Source organism: Lynx canadensis, chromosome C1 (genome assembly GCF_007474595.2).
Source record: "Lynx canadensis isolate LIC74 chromosome C1, mLynCan4.pri.v2, whole genome shotgun sequence".
Lineage (NCBI taxonomy): Eukaryota > Metazoa > Chordata > Mammalia > Carnivora > Felidae > Lynx > Lynx canadensis.
Genome location: NC_044310.1, coordinates 13,771,130 through 13,796,245, shown reverse-complemented (window position 1 = coordinate 13,796,245; position 25,116 = coordinate 13,771,130). Strand labels below are relative to the sequence as shown.

The 25,116-nt window shown below is 55.5% G+C and overlaps 2 protein-coding genes across 8 annotated transcripts; one reads left to right on the top strand and one right to left on the bottom strand.

Moving 5' to 3' along the window:
- Positions 1-192: 192 nt before the first annotated feature.
- On the bottom strand, positions 193-17,461 carry SLC66A1 (solute carrier family 66 member 1). Of its 7 annotated transcripts, XM_032594201.1 has the most exons (10): positions 17,385-17,461; positions 16,012-16,158; positions 15,605-15,783; positions 12,858-13,026; positions 5,474-5,603; positions 4,580-4,667; positions 3,845-3,987; positions 3,578-3,670; positions 2,901-3,086; positions 193-2,003 (listed from the first exon to the last, which is right to left on the bottom strand). In XM_032594201.1, the coding sequence occupies exons 4-10, from the start codon at positions 13,019-13,021 to the stop codon at positions 1,923-1,925; spliced, it is 885 nt and encodes a 294-aa protein (XP_032450092.1). In that variant the 5' UTR covers positions 13,022-13,026; positions 15,605-15,783; positions 16,012-16,158; positions 17,385-17,461; the 3' UTR covers positions 193-1,922. The 7 variants fall into 7 exon arrangements, with proteins under 7 accessions (XP_032450092.1, XP_030180527.1, XP_030180526.1 ...); XM_030324667.1 differs by lacking the exon at positions 15,605-15,783 and having other exon boundaries at positions 17,385-17,455; XM_030324666.1 differs by lacking the exon at positions 17,385-17,461 and having other exon boundaries at positions 16,012-17,350.
- A 194-nt stretch (positions 17,462-17,655) lies between these two features.
- On the top strand, positions 17,656-25,078 carry LOC115520368 (aflatoxin B1 aldehyde reductase member 4). Its single transcript, XM_030324664.1, has 7 exons — positions 17,656-17,989; positions 20,205-20,392; positions 20,575-20,679; positions 22,444-22,540; positions 22,758-22,857; positions 23,480-23,609; positions 24,650-25,078. The coding sequence occupies exons 1-7, from the start codon at positions 17,656-17,658 to the stop codon at positions 24,809-24,811; spliced, it is 1,116 nt and encodes a 371-aa protein (XP_030180524.1). The 3' UTR covers positions 24,812-25,078.
- Positions 25,079-25,116: the final 38 nt, after the last annotated feature.

The window sequence follows — 25,116 nt, the reverse complement described above, 5'->3', positions numbered from 1 at the left end:
ACCTTAAGACTGATCCCTCAAGGTCTGTCTTCCATCTGTAAAACGGCCATGCTAATTACACCCACTCGACAGGGCACAGCCCAGCCCAGCACACAGGAAGCGCTCAAGTCACGTGCCAGGTACACACAGGACCCCAAAGGTATGACCCAGGACAGGACCGGGGGAGACTGGTCCTGCTTGCCCTCGCTGCCCACCTGAGCCTGAGATGCCCCTTCGCGGTCTCCCCAGACCCCAATTCCTGCCTTCTCTCCCCTGGCCACACCCAGGCCACCTGCTGCCTGTCCCTGTCCCCACGACCCTGTCTACGGTCAGTCTGGCTTTCAAGGCTCTTCGTAAGCGGCCCCATCTTGGGAGCAGCCCAGACGCTCAATGCCAGGCCTGTGCACACGCTGTAGCCCTTTCCCGACTTTCCTCTGCCTTCAAGATTCAGCCCCAGGGCCTCTCCTCCACGAAGCCTTTCCTGTTGAGTCTCCTCATTCTTCCGGCGCTTTGTACCTTCCGGTCAAAGCCCTTATTACCACCAGGGCCCGGCAGCCGTCTTCCCTCCTTCATGGCGAGGACCAGAGCTGGTTCACCCCCGTCCCTGACACCCCACACAGTATGGCCAGTGGAGGCAGCACTCGGCAAATACATGTCACAACAAATTGGGGCAGTGGCAGTCCCTCTCGACAGAGGCGGTGGGCGCCACTGCCGGACTCCTTTCTGTCCCCGGGGCAGGAAGAGGAGATTCGGAGAGGCTGAGACCTAGATTCTCTCCCTGACGGGCCCTCAGGCACCCACAGGGTCATGGCCAGTAAGAAGGAGGCCTCAGAATGGGATCTGGGAGACAAACTGAGGTTGGGGTCCAGACCCAGAGCTCACGGCTGGGCCCTGCCCTCCTCGCCTCCCTCCCCATTGTTCTTTCACCTCCTTCCTGCTCCCTGCAACATTCCCCACCTCTCCCCGTTATCCCCTGCTCATTTTCTGCATGTCGCCTCCTCCAGGAAGGTCTCCCTGACCTGCAGGGAGATCTGGGATGTGCCTCTCCTCCAACCGAAAATTACCAAAGCTAAGCTTTATTAGGCTCTTACTACATGCCAGACTTTGGGGCTAACCTCCGTTAATTACGCCATCCTGGAAGGAAATACAAAATGGTAATGTCGTCATCCCACTTCACAGATGAGGTAACAGGCGCAGACAAGCTTAAGATGCAGAACCAAGGTCTGAACCTAACTATTCTGCTTCTTCCTGAGCACAGAGGAGCCGGGACCTTGTCAGAGCATCGTCCTCGCTGCTGTGTCCCCACCATGAGAAGCAGGTGAGAAAACCAGAGGTCCCCAGGAGGCTGGGCGATCTGCTCCTGCTCGGCTCTGCCACATCCGGACCTTTAGGCCCCCACCTGAGACCCGGCAGCTGGGGCCCGGATCACCATCCACCGCTGTCACCCAGAGCAACCCAGACCCCAGCACCTCAGGAATGAGGACAGAAAGAGGCCTCGCTGGGAGGTACCATTTACTGGGCTTCCGGAGTCACCAGGATGGCCCCGGATGCACCCGGCTGCACCTGCGCCCCGCTCCGGGGGGCACGCAGACAGATGGAGGGAGGGGAGCTCGTGGGCGCCAGCTGCCTTCTGGGAGGCCAAGGTCTTGGCTGCAGGCCCTCCTCGAGGCTTCCAGGGACAGAAGCCTCAGACACTGGTGTGTGTCCCAAGAGGGTGGGGGACTGGCCCTGGTGCTCCTCTCACTCCTCACTCCCTGAAGAGTCGGTCGGGGCTCCCGGGAGTCAGCCCAGAGATTTCAGAGGTGGGTGGGGAGCTCAAGGCACCCCCAGCCTCCTCCACGATCCAGTCCACGGTCAGCAGCCCTGTGTCTGCCCACAGCTGTCCCTTCCTGGGTGTGGCATCTGGAGGTCCCGGTTTGTCCTGGGCTCGGCCTGGGTCCCTGTCAACTGTGGAGCAGGGGCTGGCGCTCTGCGGAGGTGGCCGTGTTCCTGTACACCAGGAACTGGATAGAAATCTGGAGGGGCCGACGTCAAGGCCAAACGGAGCAGAGATTGGGACGGACGTGACCCGGCTCCCTCCGGAGCTGCTCCCTCTTCCTTCCCAGTCACCCTCACTCTGAGAGGCCAAGGTCTGGAGCTGCAGCCCCTCCTTCGAGGCTCTCAGGGACGGCTGCCTCCACGTTCCAGCCTACACTCCTCTGGCCTGGATGGGCTGATTTCCCCCTTACTCCTCAGGGCCTTTGCACAAGCTGAGTCTGGATCACCCCTCCCTTGCCTCTCTGTGTGATTTCTTCTTCTCCCGGGGGTGGGGGGGGCTGTTTAAATTTTTTTTTTTTAATGTTTATTTTTGAGAGAAAGGAAGAGGACAAGCGGGCTTGGGGTGGTGGGGGCGGGACAGAGGATCCCCAGCAGGCTTGGTGCTGACAGCACAGCACCCGATGTGGGGCTTGAACTCACAAACCTCGAGATCATGACCTGAGCTGAAGCGGACACTTAACTGAGCCACCCAGGCACCTCTTCGGGGCAGTTTAAATGGCACTGTGGTGGCCTTGGCTGACCTTCTAAACCAAGACAGCCCCCGGCGCCACACTCTGATCACTCCATGCATGCCAACTGCCCCCCTCACTGAGCTGTAAGCTTCCCAGGCGAGGGCCGTTCGGTTCCTGCTCACCGCCGGGTCTGGTGCCTCCCGGGGTGCTTGGATGGGTGGGTGCGGAGCCGTGTGCAGGCGGAGGCTGCCAAGCCGGCCCCACGCTGCCCAGTCCCTGAAGGATAGGACGGTGTCCCGCGGCAGCACACCCCGCCCCGCCCTCCGCCCCGCCCCTGAAGGATATGATGGGGTCCAGCAGCAGCACGCCCCGCCCCACCACGCCCTCCGCCCCGCCCTCCGCCCCGCCCTCCGCCCCGCCCCTGAAGGATACTATGGTGTCCAGCAGCAGCACGCCCAGGCTGCCCACGAGCCAGGGCAGGTGGTGCAGCAGGTAGCTGCCCTCACTCTGACCCACCTCGGGGTTCTTGAGCAGCACGCTCAGCCCGTACAGCGTGTTCCCCAGCATCACCAACGCGAACAGCGAATAGGAGACCCCCTGGGTCGACTTCCTCAGGAACTAGGGGTGAGGAGGGGGTGGGGTCGGAGGCCGCAGACAGGACTCTTGTCACCCTGGGTTGTCCCTGTCCACACGTCCCTGTCGCACTGTGCATGCTCTGAGCTGACGTCTCCCTGTGCACCCGGTATCCACGACCCGCACCCCTACACCCGTTCCGGGCCCATGGGACATCGGCCCCACGATGGCCCGCTCCCCCGCCCCCCCATGGACCCTCGCTGCCCCACAAGCCCCCCTGGCCCCAATATGCCACTCTCTCCTCTCCTCTCAGGACTCTGGGCCTAGCCCCTGACCTCGCGTGACCTCCTGCTTCCCTGAGACACACACGGGACACACGTGCCCGTAGGCGGCCCATGCCCACTCCCCAGAGGCAGAAACTGAGGCTTCGGGAACTGGATGCACTTGCCCAAGCCAACAGTGAGTTTGGACCCAGACCTTTTGCGAAACTCCACACCTCAACACAGGGGGTCCACCCACCCCTGCCCCAGGCTCACGTTAGTGCGGATCTGAGGCAGCCGGGAGAGCAGGTACAGCACGCTGGAGACAGAGCCGATGACGAAGCCGATGATTTCCTGCCGAGTGAAGGGCTGGGAGGGAGGGGGTGCTCAGTGCCTAACAGGGGCCAGAGGTGCAGGGCGAGACCCCAGGCCCCCTGGGAGAGGGCAGTGCCCACCCCCCCCCCCGGCCATGCAGGGCAGGGTCCTTGGGGACGACGAGCCGGCCCCCAATCCACACCCCACCCTACCAGACCCGCACCTCACCTTACTGCCCGGCTCCACTGACAGAAGCGTCCGCCCCCGGAAGACTTCGCTCGGGGCAGTCACGGGGCCAGCACTCCTCAGCAGTGGGGTGGTACACACCATTGCCAAAATGAACAGGAGCAGAGAATTGATGGGGGTAGACACTGGGCGGGAGGCAGGTGGAAAGCCACGGTTAGGTTATCAGTGGCAGGAAACAGACCAGGACTTGAGTCCTGGCCTTGCCCTTCAGCGGCTGTGTGACTCTGGGCAAGTAACCGAACCTCTCTGAGCTTTAATTCCTCATCTACAGAACGGGTGTAATCATAGCACCCTTCTCCTCGGGCGGTAAGGGAGAGACGAAGGCAGCAGGATCAGGAGGGGGTTACCCCACACGGAAATGCCAGCGAAACAGCCCCACCCCCAAGTGCCTCCATCTGACCTCCCCCTTCTCAATCCTCAAGGGCAGCGAGGACCTGTCCTTGTCCTCGGTTCCTCAGCTCCAAGCCCAGGGCCAGGCACAGAGGAGCAGCTGAAGCCACGTTTGCTGAATGAGAGCTCAAGAGAAGGGAAGTCCCTGCGGTCCTGCCGGGATGTGCCAATCACCCTCCGGCCTCCATCGTGGCCGGCTGGGGCTCAGACCTGCAGATAAGGCCCTACGCTGAGTTTATCACTGGGCAATGGGAAACCCACTTCCTCCCAGGCTGCCGGCTCTCCCGCTGCCCCCGACACGCCCGACCAGAGGGACCCCATACTCACACAGCGAGGGGCGTTTCTTAAATTTGTAATGAAAGTACAGTGACAGCATCAGCAGGTCCGCCAGTACGTAATATACCGCCGTGTAGGTCTGCAAGACAAACAGGGCTCCCAGGCTCTGCGGACCATGTGCCGACAGCACAGCCGTGCTCGGTCAGCAGCCGGGTGGCCCGGCCGATTCATTTCACCTCTGTGACCTTCTGTCTCCTTATCTGGGAAGGAGCGGAGCACAGTTTCTACCCGGCAGAGATCAGGGAGGCAGAAGGAGAAAACGTGCAGGACACAGAACGGGACTGGGAGGTTAAGTGAGGGCTCTGGTCTGGCTGGTACAGGAGCCATCAAGACTTTACAGTCCTGGGGCGCCTGGGTGGCTCAGTCGGTGGGGCGTCCGACTTCGGCTCAGGTCATGATCTCGCGGTTCGTGGGTTCGAGCCCCGCGTCCGGCTCTGAGCTGACAGCTCAGAGCCTGGAGCCTGCTTCGGATTCTGTGTCTACCCCTCTCTCTCTCTCTGTCCCTCCCCCACTCATGCTCTGCCCCTCTCTCTCAAAAATAAATAAACATTTAAAAAAAAAAAAAAAAAGACTTTACAGTCCTGGTGGGGAAGGCAGAGGATTCCTGTGATTCCTGGCACCCGGACCTGCCAAGGGAAACTGTTCCTCCTCTGGGGCCCCACACCCTAACAGCACAGCCCCCAGAGCGATCCTCTGGTTTGATGTGCTCAGTGTGCAAATGGAGAAACTGAGGCCCGGACAAGGGCACCGACCGACCCCTTGTCACGCCGCACGGCAGGGCGGAAGGCACTCTCTACGGGGTGGGGCCCTCGCCAGATGGAACCATGGATCAGGACGCTGGAGCGGGGACCCTCGTGCAGCCCACCTGCCCGCGGTCTGGCCCACCTGCAGGGGCAGCTGGTCGGCGAGGAAGGAGCCGATGAGGTTGCAGGAGTCTCCACCGATCCAGCCCAGGAGGAACCACAGAGACAGCGCCTGGTCCATGTTGCCTGTCTTGCAGGCCTTGATGTACTGGCTGTGGCAGAGGAAGGAGACGACACTCAGGGGAAGAGTGGAGCAGGGGCCGCAGAAGCACAGGAAGTCACCCGGGAACCCTGTGGGGCGTCCCTCTTTCCAGAACCACCCACAGCGGTACTCAGATTCCCCTCCGTGGCCCCCTGGCATCTCCCAGTGGGAACGTGGAGTTTTTACAGGGTGCTGAAGTTCTGTGTCAGGCCCTGAGACCGCTTCACAGGGACCCCGCATTCTTTCTTCTGAGGAGGGGAAGGGGGTTCAAAGGACGGTGGCGGGAGCACAACGCCTGGGGCTGCACGATCTCCAGGAGCAGCCGGTGATAAGATGGACCAGACGACAGCCCATTACCTTCAAAGGGCAATAGGAAGGGGTGCCTGGGTGGCTCGGTCGGTTGAACGTCGGACTTTGGCTCAGGTCATGATCTCGGTTCGTGAGTTCGGGACCCGCGTCAGGCTCTGAGCTGGCAGCTCAGAGCCTGGAGCCTGCTTCAGATTCTGTGTCTCCTCTCTCTCTGCCCCTCCCCAGCTCTCTCTCTCTCTCTCAAAAATAAATCAACGTTAAAATTTTTTTTTTAAAAAGGGCAATGGGGAGGGCCAGGGCTGGGACCCCCAGAGCTCTCCGTCACTAGGCCAGTGGCTTCTGATACGCTGGTGGTTTTCCCAAAGGCCCTCTCTTTGGACCCTTGGTCTTAGCATGAGCTCAATGCCGATGACAGGTAACAGGAGAATTCTGGGCCCTCTGTGCGTATGGACTCACCCAGTCCTCACAGAACCCCCACAGGGCAGGTCTGTGTAGCCACGTTCCTCATAGGGGCTGAGACCCTGAGGCTCCAGTCACCCTTAACCTTTACACAACTGCCATTAAGCCTTTACATTTTCTCTTTAGTCGTTGGTGTGTATTTAAATAAAAGGGGGCTAAGTGGTACCTCACCCCACCCCCACCCCCACCATCACCAACATCAGAAACTGAGCAGAGAGCATGGCCTGGTTCTCCCCATGGCCATCTCTCCCTCTCCTCCTCCTGTCCGAGCGCCCCCTGCCCAACCACCCACCTCTGTGTCTCTTATCCATGCCTGGTTCCTCCTCGAATCTTTCCTCCCTCTCAAGGATCTTTCTAAAACCCTGAAATCATTCAGAGCCTTTCACTGCTGCTCAGCGAGGAGTCGCATCCTCCCGGGCGCGTCCTCACGTGGACCCCAGGTCTGGCTCTTCCTCTGCCCCTGCCCCTCCACCAGGACCTATTTCCCTTTCTCCAGCCTGTTCCTGGCAGCCGGCCGGCCCACTCCCTCCTCTTCCTCTTTGTGTTTCATGGCTTGAGAACTATCACTTCCTCCCCAGGGCTTCCTTGTGGCGAGCTCGCCAGTGTCCTCCACTTCTCCCTTGTAACACGGGACATCCCCGTCCCTCCCGGACTCAAGCTTCCTGAAGGCAGGAATAGGGTCCGGCACAGGCCTGGCACCACGGAAGCCCTAATTAAGGTCTATCCTCTGGCCCCTAAAGCCCCTTCTGGGACATGTGTCTTGGCAAGACTCCATAAATTTCAGGGGGAGTGATTCTGCCGCACTCAAGAAAGGCTGAGTCCTACAGAGGAGCACAAAGGGGACTGCCCTTCCTGCTGTCACCTGGGGCTCTCTCTCCGGCCTCTGACCCCCCTCACTGGTTACTCGGCCAGGCTCAGGCAGGCAGGAAAAGCCTCAGCCAGCTCCTCAGATAGTTCTAGAGAAGCTCTCAGCCAGGAACAAGGCCTCTCTCTCCCTCGGCCTCCATCAGTCACCCATACCTGTCCGGTCAGCCTGTGAAGGGCCTCTCCAACTCCCGCTAATATCGCTGCTTGTTGGATGGCTTACATGGCCTCCAAGCTGGCCTCCCTGCCTCCAGTCTTATTCCCTGTCCCTCTAGCCCTTCTTCCCTGTGACTCCCACACTGCCTTTTTTTTTTTTTAATGTTGACTTATTTATTTTGAAAGAGAGAGAGAGCAGGGGAGGGGAAGAGAGAGGGAGAGAATCCTAAGCAGGCTCCACGCTGTCAGCATGGGGCCTGACGTAGGGCTTGATCTCTGTAGCTGTGAGATCATGACCTGAGCCAAAAGTAAGAGTCTGATGCTTAACTGACTGAGCCATGCAGGCGCCCCTCCCAGACTGCCTTTTAAAAGGAGCTAGCAGGTCATGATCTCACGGTTTGTAAGATCAAGCCCCACGTTGGGCTGTGTGCTGACAGCTCAGAGCCTGCTTGGGATTCTCTCTCTCCCTCTTGCTCTCTGCCCCTCACCTGCTGGCAGTATGTATGCTCTCTCTCCCTCAAAATAAATAAACTTAAAAATAAATAAATAAATAAATAAATAAATAAATAAATAAAGGGAGCCACAGTAGAAGCTCTGGAAAGGCAAGGATGGCATCTGCTTTGACGACTTGCAATATACCCACAATGGCACCTGGAATAAGCCAATTCAATAAAAATGTCAAGCCCATGACAGTATACTAGGACAATTCAATGGGGGAATCATAGTCTTTTAAACACATGGTACTGGGACAACTAGATATCTCCATGCAAAAGAAAGACTGAACGCCTACCTCACACCATATACAAAACATCACTCAAACTGTATCAACAACCCATCAAAAAGAAAACCACAGGCTCAGGATGGAGTCACTCAGGCCAAATCACCAAACAGGGGCTTAATAAGTAACCTAATTGCATTTCAACCCAGAAACGTAGTCTGAATTGGTCAGGAATTTTCTGGTCAGCAGCAGTGAGGTCATCTGTCCTCTCCATCCCCCATCAAAAGAAGATGAGGTAATCTACTAAGTAAGATCCCCTGCAGGAAAGTGAATTTACCTGATACCATCCTTCCTTCCTTCCTTCCTTCCTTCCTTTCTTTCTTTCTTTCTTTCTTTCTTTCTTTCTTTTTCTTTCTTTCTTTCTCTCTCTCTCTTTTTCTTTCTTTCTTTCTTTCTTTCTTTCTTTCTTTCTTTCTTGCTAATAATTTCCTGCTCCACTCTCCTTCTTATAATCTTCCATTTTATAAAACTCCTTAGAGCATCTATTTGCTAGATGGGATGCTGTCCAATTCATGAATGGCTTCATAGCACCAACTGGATCTTCAATTTTACCCAGTGGAACTTTGTTTCTTAACAGACCTAAATTTAAAAGCTAATTTGTTACACTGTGATTTATAATAAGAAATCTAGATTCGGTCTTCACCCCATCCCTGGCAGAGAGCTCCTAAAAACCTTGCGAGTTGCGGGGCGCCTGGGTGGCGCAGTTGGTTAAGCGTCCGACTTCAGCCAGGTCAAGATCTCGCGGTCCGTGAGTTCGAGCCCCGCGTCGGGCTCTGTGCTGACTGCTCAGAGCCTGGAGCCTGTTTCCGATTCTGTGTCTCCCTCTTTCTCTGCCCCTCCCCCGTTCATGCTCTGTCTCTCTCTGTCCCAAAAATAAATAAACGTTGAAAAAAAAAATTAAAAAAAAAAACAAAAAACCTTGCGATTTGCAAATCGATTAGAACAATAAGGGTGCCTTTTGTTATGTTCACGAGGTTAAGTTTTGGGAAGCCTCTGGATCCTCCAAAGAGGAGGGCTGGTTGCCATGATGTGATTAAACCCTTGGAAATTTCCGGCCCAATCCAGTGACCTCTGGGGAGGGGGCAGGGGCTGGAGATGAAGTCAATCGCCAGTGGCCCTGATTTAATCAAGCATGCCTGTGTAGCAAAGCCTGTACAAGAAATGGAACAGGTAGGTTCAGAGAGCTTCCAGGTTGGTGAACGTGTAAGAGATTCAGGGAGGGCGGCGCGCTGGGAGAGAAATTAGAAATTCCATCTCTTCCATGTAGCTGTTCCTGAATTACACCCTTTTGTGATAAACTGGTGATCCAGTGAGTAAGATGTTTTCCTGACTTCTGTGAGCCGCCCTGGCAAATTAATCAAACCCAAGCAGGTTTGATCTAGAGCTGGTCTACACCTACCAGAAGCACAGGTGACAACCTAGACTTGCAAGTGACCTCTGAAGGGGGAGGGGCAATCCTGTGGGACTGAGCCCTTAACCTGTGGGATCTGATGCTGTCCCAAAGTAGACAGGGCCTAAACTGAGTTAAATGCTTGGTGCTGTGGGGCAAAAATACACAGGGATGCTGGTGTCAGAATCAGGTAAATCTATAACACTCTCAGAAGAAACGATAACGAAAGAGGGCTTCACCTACATCCATTTTGACCTCAAACTTTCTAATTGATTAAGTTCTTCTTTCCAGCTCATCCCACAACGCAGGCAAAAGACCCTGAGGGCAAAGCATCCCAGGAAGGGAACCGAAACTACTCCCTCAGGCGACAAGGACGGCCCTGAGCCAGCAAGACCCGGAATGATTGACCCCAAGACAAGGACTGACCTGACCCTCACTGCCCACCAGCACGTCCCCACTGACCCCTGTCCCACATTTTCCTTATATAAATCCAGATGGATTTTCAGCACTACGGAGACAGTCCTTGAGACGCAAGCCCATGGTCTTCCCAGGATCGGCCTCTTGGAAACAAATTCCTTTCTTGGTTCACCATCACTCAGTGTCTCTGCCTTCAGATTCTGTCAGCAGTGAGTGGCCGAACCCGGTCTGTGTGGGACCCCCAAAGCTAGGTGCTCTTGTGCCCCTGCACCCCAGTTACGATAAGGGCAAATCTCCGTGACTTGGGTTAGGCTACGACGCTTTTTTAGATAGGACACCAAAAGCACGAGCAACAAAAGAAAAAAGAGATAAACTGGACACTGTCCAAATTTAGGACTTCTGTGCTTCAGAGGACACCATCGCGAAAGTGAACAGAGAACCCACGGAACAGGAGAAAATACTTGCAAATCATATGTCAGATGAAGCTGCTGTATCTAGGATATGTAAAGAACCCTTACGACTCAACAACAAAAAGACAAATAATCCACTTGACAAACGGGCAAAGGATCTGAACAGACCTTTTTCCAAAGAAGATACACACATGGCCAAAAATCACAAGAAAAGCTACGCTTAACATCACTAGCCATCAGGCAGATACAAATCAAAACTACAATGAGATAACACTGCAAAGCCATTAGGGTGGCTACGATAACAAAGAAAATACGCATTGATGGGGATTTGGAGACCCTGGAACCTCACACACATGGCTGGTGGGAATGTAAAATGGTGCAGCCTCTCTGGAAAACAGCTGGTGGTTCCTTATTAAAAAGAAAACCACTGGGGGCGCCTGGCTGGCTCAGTCAGTGGAGCGTGTGATTCTTGATCTCAGCGTTGTGACTTCGAGCCCCACGTTGCATACAGAGATTACTTAAAAACAAAAATCTTTTTTTTTTAAGTTTATTAATTTTGAGAGAGAAAGGGGGAGAGAGAGTGAGCACAAAGGGGGGGAGGGGCAGAAGGAAGGAAAGACAGAATCCCAAGCAGGCTCTGCACCATCACCACAGAGCCAGACTCTGAGCTCAAACTCACAAACTGTGAGATCACGACCTCAAAATCAAGAGTCAGACGCTTGACCGACTGAGCCACCCAAGCGTCCCTTAAAATAAAAATCTTTGAAAAAGGGGCGCCTGGGTGGCTCAGTCGGCTAAGCATCCAACTTTGGCTCAGGTCATAACCTCACGGTCGGTGGGTTCGAGCCCTACGTCTGGCTCTGTGCTGACAGCTCAGAGCTTGGAGCCTGCTTCAGATTCTGTGTCTTCCTCTCTCTCTGTCCCTCCCCAGTTTGTGCTGTTTCTCTCTCTCTCAAAAATAAATAAATATTAAAAAGAAAAATGAAAAAAAAAATCTTAAAAGAAAAAAGAGAGAGAGAAAGAAAAAACCACAGGCCCAAAATGACATCGCTAGGGCCAGGCCACGTCATGAAACCAGAACTTAATGTTTTTTAAACATCCTTAAAAGAGTAAACACACAGTTACCATATGATCCAGCAATTTTGCTACTTAGGCACGTACCCAAGAGAAGTGAAAACATGTACCCACAAAAACGTGCACATGAATGCTCACAGTGGCCTTGACTGGCATAGCCGAAAAGTAGAAACAGACCAAATGCCCATCAATGGATGAACGAATGAAAGGTGGGATATCACATATGGGAATATTATTCAGACATAAACAGGAATGAAGCCCTCACACCTGCCAAACATGCATGAGCCTTGAAGACGTTATGTTAAGGGAAAGAAGCCAGGCTTTCGCATACTCTGTGATTCCATTTACACGAAATGTCCAGGGTAGGCAGATTTATAGCAACAGAAAGTAGACTCGTGGTTGCCAGGGCCTGGGAGTGGGAAATGAGGAATGACTCACTGCTTTGGGGGTTTCTTTTTAGGGCGAAGAAAATGTCCTAAAACTGATTAAGGCAATGGTTACACAACTCTGTGGCTATACGAAAAACACTGAATTATACATGTAAATAGGCTAATTATATGGTATGTGGATTATCTCTCCATAAAGCTATTTTTAAAAGATGCCGAGCTCCTGATTAAACTCCTATCTTTCTCCCTCAGGATAAAGAGCACGTTTCCTAACAGGGGAGAATGCCTCACATTACAGGGCCCTTGGTGACCTCTTTGACCTCACCTGTCCCCACGTCCCTGACCCGCACACGCTCTGTCCAGCCACGGGGTTGTGCACGCAACGAGCAAGGCGTACGTTCCCTCACGCCAGCAACCCCGGCAGTTAGGGAACAACATTCCCATTTTGCAGATGGGGAAGCTGAGGTACGGAGCAGCAAAGTGACTCTCCCAGGTCACAGTGTGTCCTCTTCCCCAATCATGCCAGTGGCCATGCTGTTTGGTAATCCCTGCTTCTCCGCCCACCACCAGACTGTCACAGGACAAGGGCTTGGTGCATCTCAGCCCACCCACCCCTCTGCTTCCTCTCTTCCTAGCTGTGCAACCTAGAGCAAGTTACTTAGCCTCTCTGGGTTTCCGTTCCCTCATAAAGTAGGCACGGCAACTGTTCCTATTTCACAGGCTTATTATGAGGATTAAATGAAGTAAAAAACACATCAAGCGCTTAGAAGTCAGCCACACACACACTGGACCCTCAACACAGAGCAGCAAGTGTTGATTCTTGTTATTATCATCTGTGTGTCAGCCTAGGGTGGGGTTCAGCGCAGGGCCCTCCGGGGCGGGCTGGAAGTCAGTGAGTGGGAGTGGAGGCAGCACACATGGCCTTGAATCTGGAGAGGCCCCCTCCAAGCAGTGCCTGAAGCCATCGCCCCACCCCACCCCATACCCCTGCCCTGCTCCCTGCGCCCCTGCCGGTACTCACGGGAAGGTGGATGCTGCAAAACAGAGAATGGAGATCAAGCCCAGGCCCACGCTGGCCTCGTCCCAGCCGTCCTGGGCGCATTCGCCAAACACGTCCCATATCCACTCGAGGGAGCCGTTGGGGCAGCTGGAGAAGTTGCCGGAGCCCAGTTTCTTCCAGACCATGGCCGCTGTGGGATGGAGGGAGGGTCGTCTGGCAGGTCTGCATCCTGTGGCCCCCCCAGCTATGCCCATCCCCAGTTTTAACACCTGGCACAGACCGAGCCCCTCTGAATCCGAGGACAATCAGCCTCAAGGACAGAAAGAGGACAGCACACGCGTGCCAATGACACGGGCAGGGAGAGCGCTGATCTGCAGTCAGGGACATCCCAGCTTTACCACTTGACGGTGCTGCAGCTTTGGGTAGATGCCCCGGCCCCCCTGTGCTTCAATACCTTCATCTATAAAAGGGGTGGTAACACTACCTCCCTCACACGGATGTCACCAGGGTTAAAGGAGTCCCTACAGTGCGGAGAACTGAGCCCTCAGAGGCACCTCTGTCAGAACTCTTGAACATTTACGTTGTTTCCAATCTGTTTGGTCAATTACTCCAGGAGGGTCGGCTGAGAGCAGGCCCCGTTGAGCACATCGTCTCATTTAAAGTAGGGCTATCTGCCAGCATCGCTCAGGGGATGACGGCCAGGCGGGCCCAGAGGCTGCACAGGTGGCTGGGACCCAAGCGTGGCACTCACGCAGAATTCTCCAGGAGCAACATGTGTGGGACGCCCGCTGGCAAGGGGTCCAGAACCACCTCCCCATTCTCACCACCAGCAAAGCCAGAAGGTGGCTGGTGCAGGAACAGGCAGGAAAGTCTCCTCCCGGTGCCCGAGCACCCTGCACAGTGACTAAAGCAGTCCCCGTCTGCGCGACAGTCCAAGAGAAGGGAGAGAAAGTGGAGCCAGATGGCGCCGTGTCTACCAGGCGAGACGCATCACAGCCCTTGATTACTAAGCTCTTTGCCAGCTTTGTGCTAAGCACCTTGCAGGCATTTACTCATGTTGTCCTCATATCAACTCCATGAACGGAAGGGACTCGTACCCAGCCAGGAAGCGGCAGAGGCCAGAGTCAAAGCGGGGACTGGGAGCCCACCACACCCCAGCTCATAGCCACCCTGCCGATGCTGCCTCGGGCGCTTCTGTCCCTGGGTGTGGCCGAGCTCTCCTGTGGCCTGGCCTAACTGCCCCGACCTCCCCAGCGGCCAGAAGGCAGGCTTCCTCTTCTCTTCCTGTGCTCAGAGGCTTTCCTCACCAGACTGAGACTGTCTCCGGCCACCTTCAGTTCCTACTCAGAAGGCCCAGAATCCTCATAAAGCAGTGCCCTGTGCTACGGAGTGAACATTTGTGTGCTCCCCAAATTCGTACATTGAAACCTAACCCCCAGTGTGATGGCATTAGGAGATGGGGCCGTTGGCAGGTGCTTGGGTCAGGAGAGCAAAGCCCTCATAAATGGGACGAGTGTCCTTATAAAAGAGACCCCAGGGAGCTCCCTCACCCCTTCTGCCACGTAAGGACACAGCGAAAAGACAGCCACCTATGAGCCAGGGGGCGGACCCTCACCAGACACCAAATCTGCTGGTGCCTTGACCTTGGATTTCCGAGCCCCGAGAACACATAAGAAATCAAAGTGTATTGTTTATAAGCCACCTGGTCTTTGGTGTTTTGTCACAGCACCCAAATGGACTGTCACCCTGGCCAGACCCTTGGAAGTGCTGAGATCGCAGCACCCTGGGAGCACCAGGGAGGGAAAGGAAGCAAGTCAGCTTCTCTTCTCAGGAAGTTTGAGACTCTCAGCCCAACTGTGACTGGCCACGAGCAGAGGCCCTGAGCTGGGGGTAAGGGCATCCAGGTCACTGTCTGCCCGGTTCTCTGCAGTACCTCCGGGGCCCAGAAAGGGTGCTGATAGCCTCTACCTGCATCCTGGTAACCCACCTTGATGACCTTCAGCACAGCCCACGTGGGAGCTGTTGACCTGATGTCTTGCCACTAGCACCTGCAAGGCCACCCAGGTTACAGACAATCCAGGTAAGAACTGTATCTCTGCTGGGCTAAAGGCATCTCAAGAGCAAGTCCTCTGGTCCCCCAGCCACCTCCCAACTGGACTCCCCACCGTCCTCTTACAGATTCTGAGTGTGCCCATCCAGCCCATCACATGAATACATCGCCACCCTCGTAACTTCCCTGCGAGGTAGTGGAGAGGGTCTCCGTTTTCCAGATAAGGTCGGGTGGCCCTGCCCAAGTGAGGAACCCGTCTGAGCCTCTCTATAAAATGGGGATGATGACACTCACTCCTTGGGGTTTGTGGTGCAGATGAAGCACATTTGAGGCTCTTAGCCCAGCGCCTGACTGGCTGTCAGGCTGGTGACTGCTTGAGGGATGAGAACCCTATAGCTCAACCACCCTGAGGCCACTCCCTCACCCCCCCATCCTTTTCACCAGGTTAGGGAGGAAATAAGGTGAGCACATGCCCAGTGAGGGAAGGGGGTGTCTTGAGAATCATAGCTTGGCTCAGAGGGCCCAGAGCACTAGGTGGGTGGTCTCCTATCCATGCACAGGGCATGCGTACAACTCAGGGCACTCTAAGACGCACATGAATCCTGACCAGAGGGCCTTCCCCTGGGGGCCGCTGTGCGTACAGCCCGTCACCTATAGGTTCTGACCCAGCTAAAGAGCCAGCCTGGGCCCCAGGCCTGGCTTCTGGAAAGGGGCCCACCTCTTGGTCAAATAGCACTGTGAGAACAGATGTCCGGGGTTCCAACAAAGTTTGGCTGCATCCACAGGTTTGACAAGGACCACAGCAGGGGTGTCTTGGAACCACAGAGGGCACGTGTCCAGAATTCAGGAACAGTGTCTCTGGACTTCAGATCAGGGTCTTTGGGTTCAAGAAGCAGCCTTAAACACAAGGGATTTGGGATGCCTGGCTGGCTCAGTTGGTAGAACATGTGACTCTAGGTCTTGGGGTTGTGAGTTCAAGCCCCACACTGGGTGTAGAGATTACCTACAATTAAAATCTTAAAAAAAAAAAAAAAAAAAAAAAAAGAAGGGCAACCCCATCTGATTCTGGTGCACACGGCCATACTCTGAGAAAGGCTGTGCTGGAGAAGGCATCACCTGCCATACCAAGTTCCTCTCTCGGATCCCAAGCTGAATCACGGAGATGCTTCCCATGGAAGCTTCCCAAGGAAGCTTCCCAAGGAAGCTGCAGGCCTCCAGGCTTCCGCACGTGTGGTCTCTTCCCCGAGGAGTGTCCTTCTGCCCCTGGAGGGCCTGGTAAAGGAGACACTGAGACCGAGTTCTAACATGTCATCTCAAAGAGGTCTTGCAAAGGCTGGCTGGATGACACCTGTCACCCCACCGCCCCCCCCTCCTTCACATACCTGAAGAATGCTTAGCACATTCCTCAGCTAATCCTGCTCTTAAAGCCCACACCCCTCCCTTCACCCTAGCTGTGACGGACTCTCAGGGCTGGAAACACCAGCTGCACAATAAAGGTTCAGAAAGTGCTGAGGAAGAAAGAGGAGACAGACAGAGAGGAATATAGAAAGGAAAAAGGAGGAGGGAAGGAAGGAAACTAGTCGTGAGTTCAGATGACCTAGGTCTGAGGAGAGAACACCCTAGAACTGACCTGCCTGATGCCTACAAGGTATAGAACTCCGGGGCAAGTGACTGAGCCTCAGAGTTCCAATCTATACAATGGGGGGCGGGGGGGGGGGGCGCGGATAACCTAGGTATCCACCTCCTAGACTGCAGAATTACAAACTGCAGAATTAAATGACATAATTCAGGCCAAGAAATGAGGATGGTACCTGGTACAGGCTAAGCACTGGTTGCCTCGTGTCCCCCGCTCCTCTACCGCCCTCCGCAAGTCCCTGGCGCAAAGCAGCCTTTAAGTGTTGAATGGACAAGACGCGCGCCAGTCTTCCAAACCCAGCCTCCCCATGTACACACTTGAAAACTTGTCCTAGGCATGAGGGGAGGAGGCAATCTGGGCTCCCAACAGAACCGCGGCGTCTGTGGAGGGGAGGGGCGTCCCCGCTGGTGGATACCACCCACTCCAAGGCCTCCAGGTCCGTGGCCACCTGGTGACTCAGCCCCGCGCGAGCCGCCTGTTTGGCGCGGATAATGACAGGGCAGCTGCTGGGGTCAGGGCTCAATCGCCGCGAGGCCCCCTCCCATGGCCTGCCCTGGAGAAAACAAAGCCGTCGGACACGACGGGGGCCGACCGCCGGAACCAGGAGGTGAACAGGGGACTCAGATACTAATCCCTGGACAGGCTCGTCTGAGAGGCCATGCTCAGGAGGGGAACGTATGCCCCCCAGGGGCCACCTAATCCCGGATCAGAGCCTCGTCCCAGGATCTCGTACCCGAAGGAGGGGGCAGAAGCCCCAAGACGGTCTAGGGGCTGGAGGAGGTTATTGGAAAATGTGGCAGAGACGCCCCAGAGTCCCGACCCGCAGCCTTCATCCTTGCCCCCAGCCTCAAACCTGCCTCACCGCGCCAAGATCCACAGCACAGCTCCGGCTCCTGGGTTGAGTCTCCACAGCCTAAGTCAGCTGACCCGAAACCCCGCCCCGCCCCTGAACCGCGCGGCTCCGCCTCCTGCGCCGCGGGCGGAGTCTATAGACCTTGGGGGCGGTGCGAGCAAGCGGAGCGTGCGCGGTGGGGCGGCGCGCAGCCTGTCTCCGTTCCCTCACCGCCTCCAGGTTCCTCTCCGGCGGCGGGTGGGCGGGGCTCGGAGCGCCTCAGCGCGCAGGCGCCGACCTCATGCTGAGCGCCTTGCGTCGCGCTGTGGCCCGAGGACCCGTCCGCTGCACCCGAGGTCCCCGGGTGCCCGAGGCTCGCGCCGCCGCCGCCACCGCCATGTCCCGGCCGCTGTCTCCACCGCGAGCCGCCTCGGGGCCCCCGGTCCGGCCCGCCACAGTGCTGGGCACCATGGAGATGGGGCGCCGTATGGACGCCCCAGCCAGCGCCGCGGCCGTGCGCGCCTTCCTGGAGCGCGGCCACACGGAGCTGGACACGGCCTTCATGTACAGCGACGGCCAGTCCGAGAGCATTCTGGGCGGCCTGGGCCTCGGGCTGGGCGGCGGCGATTGCAGAGGTAACTTGTACCTCCCCTGCACCGTGCGGCGCCCAGCCGGCCCCAGCCACGCGTCCCCTCCCGGGCGCCGACCTCCCAGCAGCTCCGTGAACGTCTCGCCCGGACAGCCGGACAGTGCATTGTCCTGATTTCCTTCCCCTCCCCTTCTCTTTCCTCTGGGGGTTGCAGCTCAGGAACCCCGAGTCTTACCCTGCGCCTGGTCTAGTTCTTCGCTTCCTCCCCTCCTTGCTTTCTTGGGGCACCTCTTCTGCGGGCACTGGTCTCCAGAGAGAGCTCTGCAGTACCCCCTCCAACCCTGTCGAGTGCCCCAAAGCGGGGCCCCCGTAGCTCCACCTCCTCCCTCTCCCCATTGCCCTCACGGCCCATGGCTCTCTAAGCACCTCTTCTCATCCTGGTCTTTCATCAGTCCCTAGACTTTGCTCTCTTTAGTTGACACTACCCTGGCTCCCAGAGAGACCTGCAGCTAGATCACAGAGCAAGCTGGGGGAGCAGGGGTGGAGTGGGGAGATTCGTTATGGGGCTATAGGAGGGAAGGTGGCTCTGACCCACCCACAGGGAGCTTAGAGTCTAATAGGGAAAGTTGAAGCCCAGAGGAGGAAGCACTTTGGGGGATTATGGGGTCAGGGAGAGGCCTATGGAGGGTTCAGAGAACACTGAAGCTGGGTCTTAGAGGACCAATAGTAATTTACTGGGACGATAATAAGAGAAAGGGGCATCAAAGGCTGAAGGTACAGCTGTGCAGACCAGGCTTGGAAATGCAGTGTCTGGAATGTGGAAGGACGGCTAATAGACAGGTGTGGCTTGAGTGGAGGATGTTTGTGCATGGGAGGGACTGCCCTTCATTAGCTTGATGCCATTGGATGTGCCTAGGAGGGTACCTGGCATGTGGTGAGGCCCAGTAAACGTTTGCTGTTATTTTTACTATCTTACTCTTTTCAGGAGCCTCCTCTGGGCCCTCCTTGGATTCATAGCTTGGTGGACCTGGAAGAACAGAATGGGAACCTGAAATCAGACCCACGCTTTCTAGTTAACCTGCCTGCCCCTCCTAAACGATGAAGGTTTTGTTTCTGAATTGGTTTTTCTCCTCCAGCCCTTCCCTGCTTGCTTTGTTGAGTACAGGCATTCACTGAGCCAAAGTCCACAGGGTGAACTTGAGGCAAAGTTCACACCAGGAACACAGAGGATTTGAGAAATGTAGGGAAATGGAGACAATGTGGACAAGAAGCGGTGGGACTTATTCCCTCCCACATCCCAAGTAGTCTGGTGACTCCCCTGTGACCTGGTGATTTGCCTTTGCCCTGTGTGAAAAGTGCGGAATCCAGCCAGTTAAGGCCCTTCTGAGCTGCTTGCATGGCAAAACACTGTCTTGTTCTCTGAGTCTGAAGCGGAGAGAGATCTGTAATCACCTGCTGCCTTTGCCTTTGACCTGTCTCTCAGAGTGAAGTGTGCCAGTGATGCCTGTTCGGGCAGTTCCGTCTCTCCAGGGTTCTTGAGGCAGCCTCTTGTCTCCTGTTTCCAGGCCCACCCTTTTAGTTGTCTCCCGACTACAGACACAGTGAACATGGCTGCCTTTGGTGGATGGTATTTGAGAAAACCATTTGTGATTAGGTCTGTGACCCTTCTCTTGTCCCATGTCCCGCCGCTCCCTGCCTGGAGTTGATGCTCTTAGAACTCAGCATTGCAGGGATGGCCCTCCACATACTTTTCTTTTCTTTTCTTTTCTTTTCTTTTCTTTTTTTTTTTTTTTGGCCTGTGACTTTGCCTGCATTCCCACGCTCTGGAATGTGCTTCCTAACCTCCCATGTTGGCTGTGACTCATTTTTAGAGACTCCGCTCCTGGGTCATCCCTATAGGAAGCCTTCCTTGGAATTCCCAGAATGGCCACAACCCTGTACTCTGGGCTCTTTTAGCACCAGGTGCTTATCTCTACTGTGTCATAACATCACCTTTTAGACTGTGAGCTCCTTGAGGGCAGGGAGCAAGTGTGCCTCTAGTGCTGGGCCTGGCACAGCCAGCAGTTTGGTGACTAATAATAGTGATTAAAGCAGCAGTGAACACTGAGAACTTACATATTTAATGCTCATGATCTCCCTATGAGACAGTTCCATTGTTCCATCCCCATCTTACAGATTAGCAAATTGAGGCTCAGAGATCTTAAATAATTTAGACAGGGTCACACAATAAGCCTCTTAGCCATTGCATTCTCTCCTCAAAGTGAAGATCGCCACCAAGGCCAATCCCTGGGAAGGGAAATCGCTGAAGCCTGACAGTCTCCGGACCCAGCTGGAGACATCACTGAAGCGGCTGCAGTGCTCCAGGGTGGACCTCTTCTACCTGCATGCCCCTGACCACGACACCCCCGTGGAAGAGACGCTGCGTGCCTGCCACCAGCTACACCAGGAGGTGAGGCCAGCCTCCGAGCTCCAGGAAGTGGTCTGCCGGTCCTCTCCTTGGCCTGCCGTTACCCAGGAGAGTGGAGGCACCAGGGAGGGGAGTCCCAGAGCAGAGCTGGGGGCAGACCCCGCTCCCGGGGTCCCCACCCCTGTCTCCCGTGGCGGCTTCTGACTGAGGCCTCTCCTCTGCAGGGCAAGTTTGTGGAGCTTGGCCTCTCCAACTATGCTGCCTGGGAGGTGGCCGAGATCTGTACCCTCTGCAAGAGCAGCGGCTGGATCCTGCCCACCGTGTACCAGGTGAGGGCCAGGGCTGCAGGGCCCGACCGCGGGGCTGCTACTGATCCCTGGTTCCCCTGGCCCCTCCGACTGCCCCCTGTGCCCTCTCCCTAGCAGCCACTCCCCTGCCGACAGCCTGTAGAGGGCTGCCGGGTGCCATGGGGATGAGGGGCAGGCTCCTCAGCTTGACCCACGGGCACCTGTTGGCTCTGGCCCTGGCTCCCCTCATGGCCCGCATGTGCTCCTCGGGCCCTTCCTTCCTGCCCTGTCTCTGTGCGTCAGCCTGGACCACTCCTCCCCTTCTCCCTGGTAGAAGTAAGCGCTCAGGCCCCGCTTAGATGGCCCGTCTTGATGCCCCAGAGGAGCCTCCAATATCAAGACTTCATCTCCGTGCATTCAGAGTGTTTGTAAGCATCTACTGGGATCACAGAACTCGCCTTTATTCTGTCTTTATCTGTGTGTATGTGGGGGTTTTTCTTGTAAAGAAGGTGCTTTTTTTTTTTTTTTAATGTTTGTGTATTTTTGAGAAAGAAAGAGTGAGCAGGGGAGGGGCAGAGAGAGAGGGGGACAGAGGATCTGGAACAGGCTCTACGCTGACAGCAGTGAGCTGCTGCGGGGCTCGAACTCATAAACTGTGAGTTCATGACCTGAGCCGAAGTCGGATGCTCAACCGACTGAGCCCCCCAGGCACCCCTGTGTGTGTATTTATTTTAACTGAAGTATAGTTGACACACAATGTGACATTAGTTGTAGACGTACGAAATACTGATCCCGCTAGTCTCTGTGCTGTGTTATGTGCATCATAAGCGTGGCTACCACCTGTCAACACATAACGCTGTACGTACTGTTGCCTGTATTCTCTCTGCTGTACCTCTCGTCCCTGTGACTTCTTCGTTGCATAACCGGTACCCTGTATCTCCCGCTCCTTTTCATCCCTTTTTGCCCATCCCCCACCCCCTCCCCTCTGACAACTGGCAGTTTGTTCTCTGTATATGTGGGTCTGTTTCTGCTTTTTTGTTTGTTCATTTGATTTTTAGGTTCCACGTGTAAGTGAAATCATACGATGTTTGTCTTCTTTGACCTATTTCACTTAGCATAATTCTCCGTAGGTCCTTCCATGTTGTCACGAATGGCAAGATCTCATCCTTTTTTATGTGGCTGAGTGATACCCCGTTGTGTGTATGTACCACATCTTCCCTTCTGCATTCATCTATTGACAGATACTTACTTCTGTGTTGTTGTTTTTTTTCCTTCTGTGTTTTGAGCTTGACTCTAACATCTGTGAGAGGCAGAGGCAGAGACCTGGCCTACTTGTGTTCGGGAATGCAGCGTCCAGCCCACGGCTGGCAACAATAGATATTTGTGCAATGATATAGCCAGTTGGGTTTCCCTGCCTTGGACCCAGCCCCGTCTCCCCAGCCTCTGCCACCACTAGTGATTTGGGAAATCACTGCTGAGGTCCTGGGCAGGTTTTGACTGACAGTTTTAATCATATTTTTTTGATGCTTATTTATTTTGAGAGAGAAAAAGAGACAGAGAACCAGCAGAAAAGGGGCAGAGAGAGAGGGAGACGCAGAATCAGAAGCAGGCTCCAGGCTCTGAGCTGTCAGCACAGAACCCAATGTGGGGCTCGAACTCACGAACCGTGAGATCATGACCTGAGCCGAAGTTGGACACTCAACCGACTGAGCCACCCAGGCGCCCTTTGACTGGCAGTTTTAAAAGAAGGCTGGGGTCTCTTCCCTGGACACAAGCGCCCTCTCCATCTGGCTCTTCTGTCTGCAGGGCATGTACAACGCCACCACTCGGCAGGTGGAAACGGAGCTCCTCCCCTGCCTCAGGCACTTTGGATTGAGGTTCTACGCCTACAACCCTCTGGCTGGTATGGGCTGCCGTGTGGACAGGCTCCCCGTGGGCGGGAGGGCATTCCCGGCCCCTGTGTCTGCCTATTCCTGACATAGTAGATGCCCGGCCCAGGACCTGGGAGGCTGGGCTGGGTCCTCTGGCTCTCCTGGGTTCCCTGCCATCCCACCCCTCAAGTCCAGAACAGCCTCTGGGAACAGTGCGAGCCAGCAGATCTGATGGCAGTCTTCCCGCAGGGGGCCTGCTGACTGGCAAGTACAAGTACGAGGACAAGGACGGGAAACAACCCATAGGCCGCTTCTTCGGGAATACCTGGGCTGAGACCTACAGGAATCGGTGAGCTGGGGGTGGGCTGCGTCAGGATGGGTGGGGCACGGGGTCCCCCTTATCTGAAGTGGAGAGCTTCTACGCTGCTTTCCCGGGGTCCCAGGTCTTCCCTGCTGCCTGGACGTACATCTCCTGAACTCTGGTGCTTCTGGTGTTCTCTGGACCTCTGTGAATAAACGAGGATCCCTGCCCCTTACACCGGGCCTTCCAAGTCATAGCTTTTCCCTGAGAAGTGCTTACCACTTGTCAGGAAGGAAGGAGCGAGCCCTGGGTTGACACTCACGGGGCCTGGGGCCGAGTCCTCCCCCCCCCCCCCCCCCCCCCCCCCCCCCCGTACTGGTCACCTCTGCTTCACTAGGTAAGGTAAGCGTAGGGCAGCTTTACGAGTTCAAAAGAACTCCTAAAGAGGTTAAAGGTGGGGTCTCTGGTGAGGTCCCTCTGACTGCCTCCCGCGCCCAGTCGTTCTGCTGCCCGATAAAGCGGGAGAAACACTGGTTCTGCTGCCGGAGAGACGCTGGTCCCTCCTCACTGCAGAGTTAGGTGGGCACAGCTGCCGTGCTTGGCGTTTTGGCTGTAGCCCTACTGTGACCCCGTGTTATTGACCCTTGTGCCACCCCCTTCACCTGCCCAGCTTCTGGAAGGAGCACCACTTTGAGGCCATTGCCCTGGTGGAGAAGGCCCTGCAGGCTGTGTACAGCCGCAGCGTCCCCAGCATGACCTCGGCCGCCCTCCGGTGGATGTACCACCACTCCGGGCTCCAGGTAAGCCGCTGTCCTGGACGTGCTGCTACTGCCCTCTGAGGACAGCCAGACTTACCCCTAGGTGACTTCTAAGTCGCTTCTGCCGCTTCTTTTTTTTAAGATTTTATTCTGGGGGCTCCTGGCTGGCTCCGTCGGAGGAGCACGTGACTCCTGATCTCGGGGTGGTGAGTTCAGGCCCCTACATTAAAAAAAAAGAAAGAAAAAAAAAGAAAAGATTTTATTTTTAAGTAATCTCCACAGTCACTATAGGGCTCGAACTCACAACCCCGAGACCAAGAATCACATGCTGCCCCCACTGAGCCAGCCAGGCGCCCCATCTAAGTAGTTTTTCCCTCCGAAGTTTCTTTTGGCCCCATCCCTGATGGTGAGCGATTCTTCCATTGTTCTTAGTGGATGTCTGAGCCCCAGACCTGGGATGAGAGCTTCACAAACATGTCTTTAGTTAGTACTTAGGCCTTAGGAAGTGGTGTTCTCCATGAGGGGATGGGTTCACACAGCCAGGAAGGGGGCAGAAAATCTCTCCAAACTCATTAGTCTCACTCTGTGGTGGGACCTCGGGTTTCCCCTCTCTCTCTCTTGTGTCCCCTGTCTTCTCAGCTAAAACTTTTCTCCTGTATCAGCCTTATACGTACAGTTGCACCGGGTCTGCCGTATATATGGTAGTTTCTCAATAAATGGGGGCTAAGCGCTTTACATAATTTCTCATTCCCATAACCACCCTGAAAATAGAGAAGACTGAGTCACAGACAGGTGAGGTAAGTAAGCCAAGCTTACACAGCTGCCGGGTGGCAGAACGGGGCTCTGAACGTAGGTCTGTCCGAGGATGAGCAGTATGACAGCAGAGGGAAAGAAGACAGGGTTTGGAGTCACATAGTTGAAATTGTGGAAGGCGCCTCAAGTTTTTTGCGGAACTGTGCACGGCGTAAATAAACTTCAGAGCCCGAGTCTCGGCAGGGGCGGGGCGGGGCTGGGAGGGCGGGCGTGTGGCTGGAGTCACTACAGCGCGTGAGATGTTCACCCGCGGCCGTCTCCCCTTGCAGGGTGCCCACGGGGACGCAGTCATCCTGGGCATGTCCAGCCTGGAGCAGCTGGCACAGAACTTGGCGGCAACTGAGGAAGGGCCCCTGGAGCCCGCCGTCGTGCAGGCCTTTGAGCGAGCCTGGCACCTGGTTGCCCACGAATGTCCTAACTACTTCCGCTAGGCCGCACCCTGGCCCGAGCTGCCAAAGGTTTCTGTCCTTTCCGTCACATCTTCTGTTCTCTCACCCTGACCAGTCTGCCTTAAATTGATTTAGTGTGGTCTTTTTGATTGTCTGAATCAATGCGTTATTTTTCTAGATTCCCGTCTGGTTCCTAGTTGCCCTCAGAATGTGGAAACGCTGGGGCTGTGGTCCCCTTGAGAAGTTCCTGTCTGAATAAAGCAGGCACTTGACCTGGCTGTAGCCCAGGCCTTGAGTAAACCCCATGAACCTGTCTCCTTGACTTATTTGCGACCAGTTTTCATCCT

Bases quoted from the DNA above. Each gene is read 5' to 3' on its own strand.
- SLC66A1 (XM_032594201.1), bottom strand. From the start codon at position 13,021: ATGGTCTGGAAGAAACTGGGCTCCGGCAACTTCTCCAGCTGCCCCAAC. The intron at 5,604-12,857 runs GTGAGTACCGGC...CCTCTGCCACAG, and splicing joins TTTGCAGCATCCACCTTCCC to CCAGTACATCAAGGCCTGCA. The intron at 3,671-3,844 runs GTGAGGTGCGGG...CCTCCCTCCCAG, and splicing joins CAGTGGAGCCGGGCAGTAAG to CCCTTCACTCGGCAGGAAAT.
- LOC115520368 (XM_030324664.1), top strand. From the start codon at position 17,656: ATGCTGAGCGCCTTGCGTCGCGCTGTGGCCCGAGGACCCGTCCGCTGC. The intron at 20,393-20,574 runs GTGAGGCCAGCC...TCTCCTCTGCAG, and splicing joins GCCACCAGCTACACCAGGAG to GGCAAGTTTGTGGAGCTTGG. The intron at 23,610-24,649 runs GTAAGCCGCTGT...CTCCCCTTGCAG, and splicing joins ACCACCACTCCGGGCTCCAG to GGTGCCCACGGGGACGCAGT.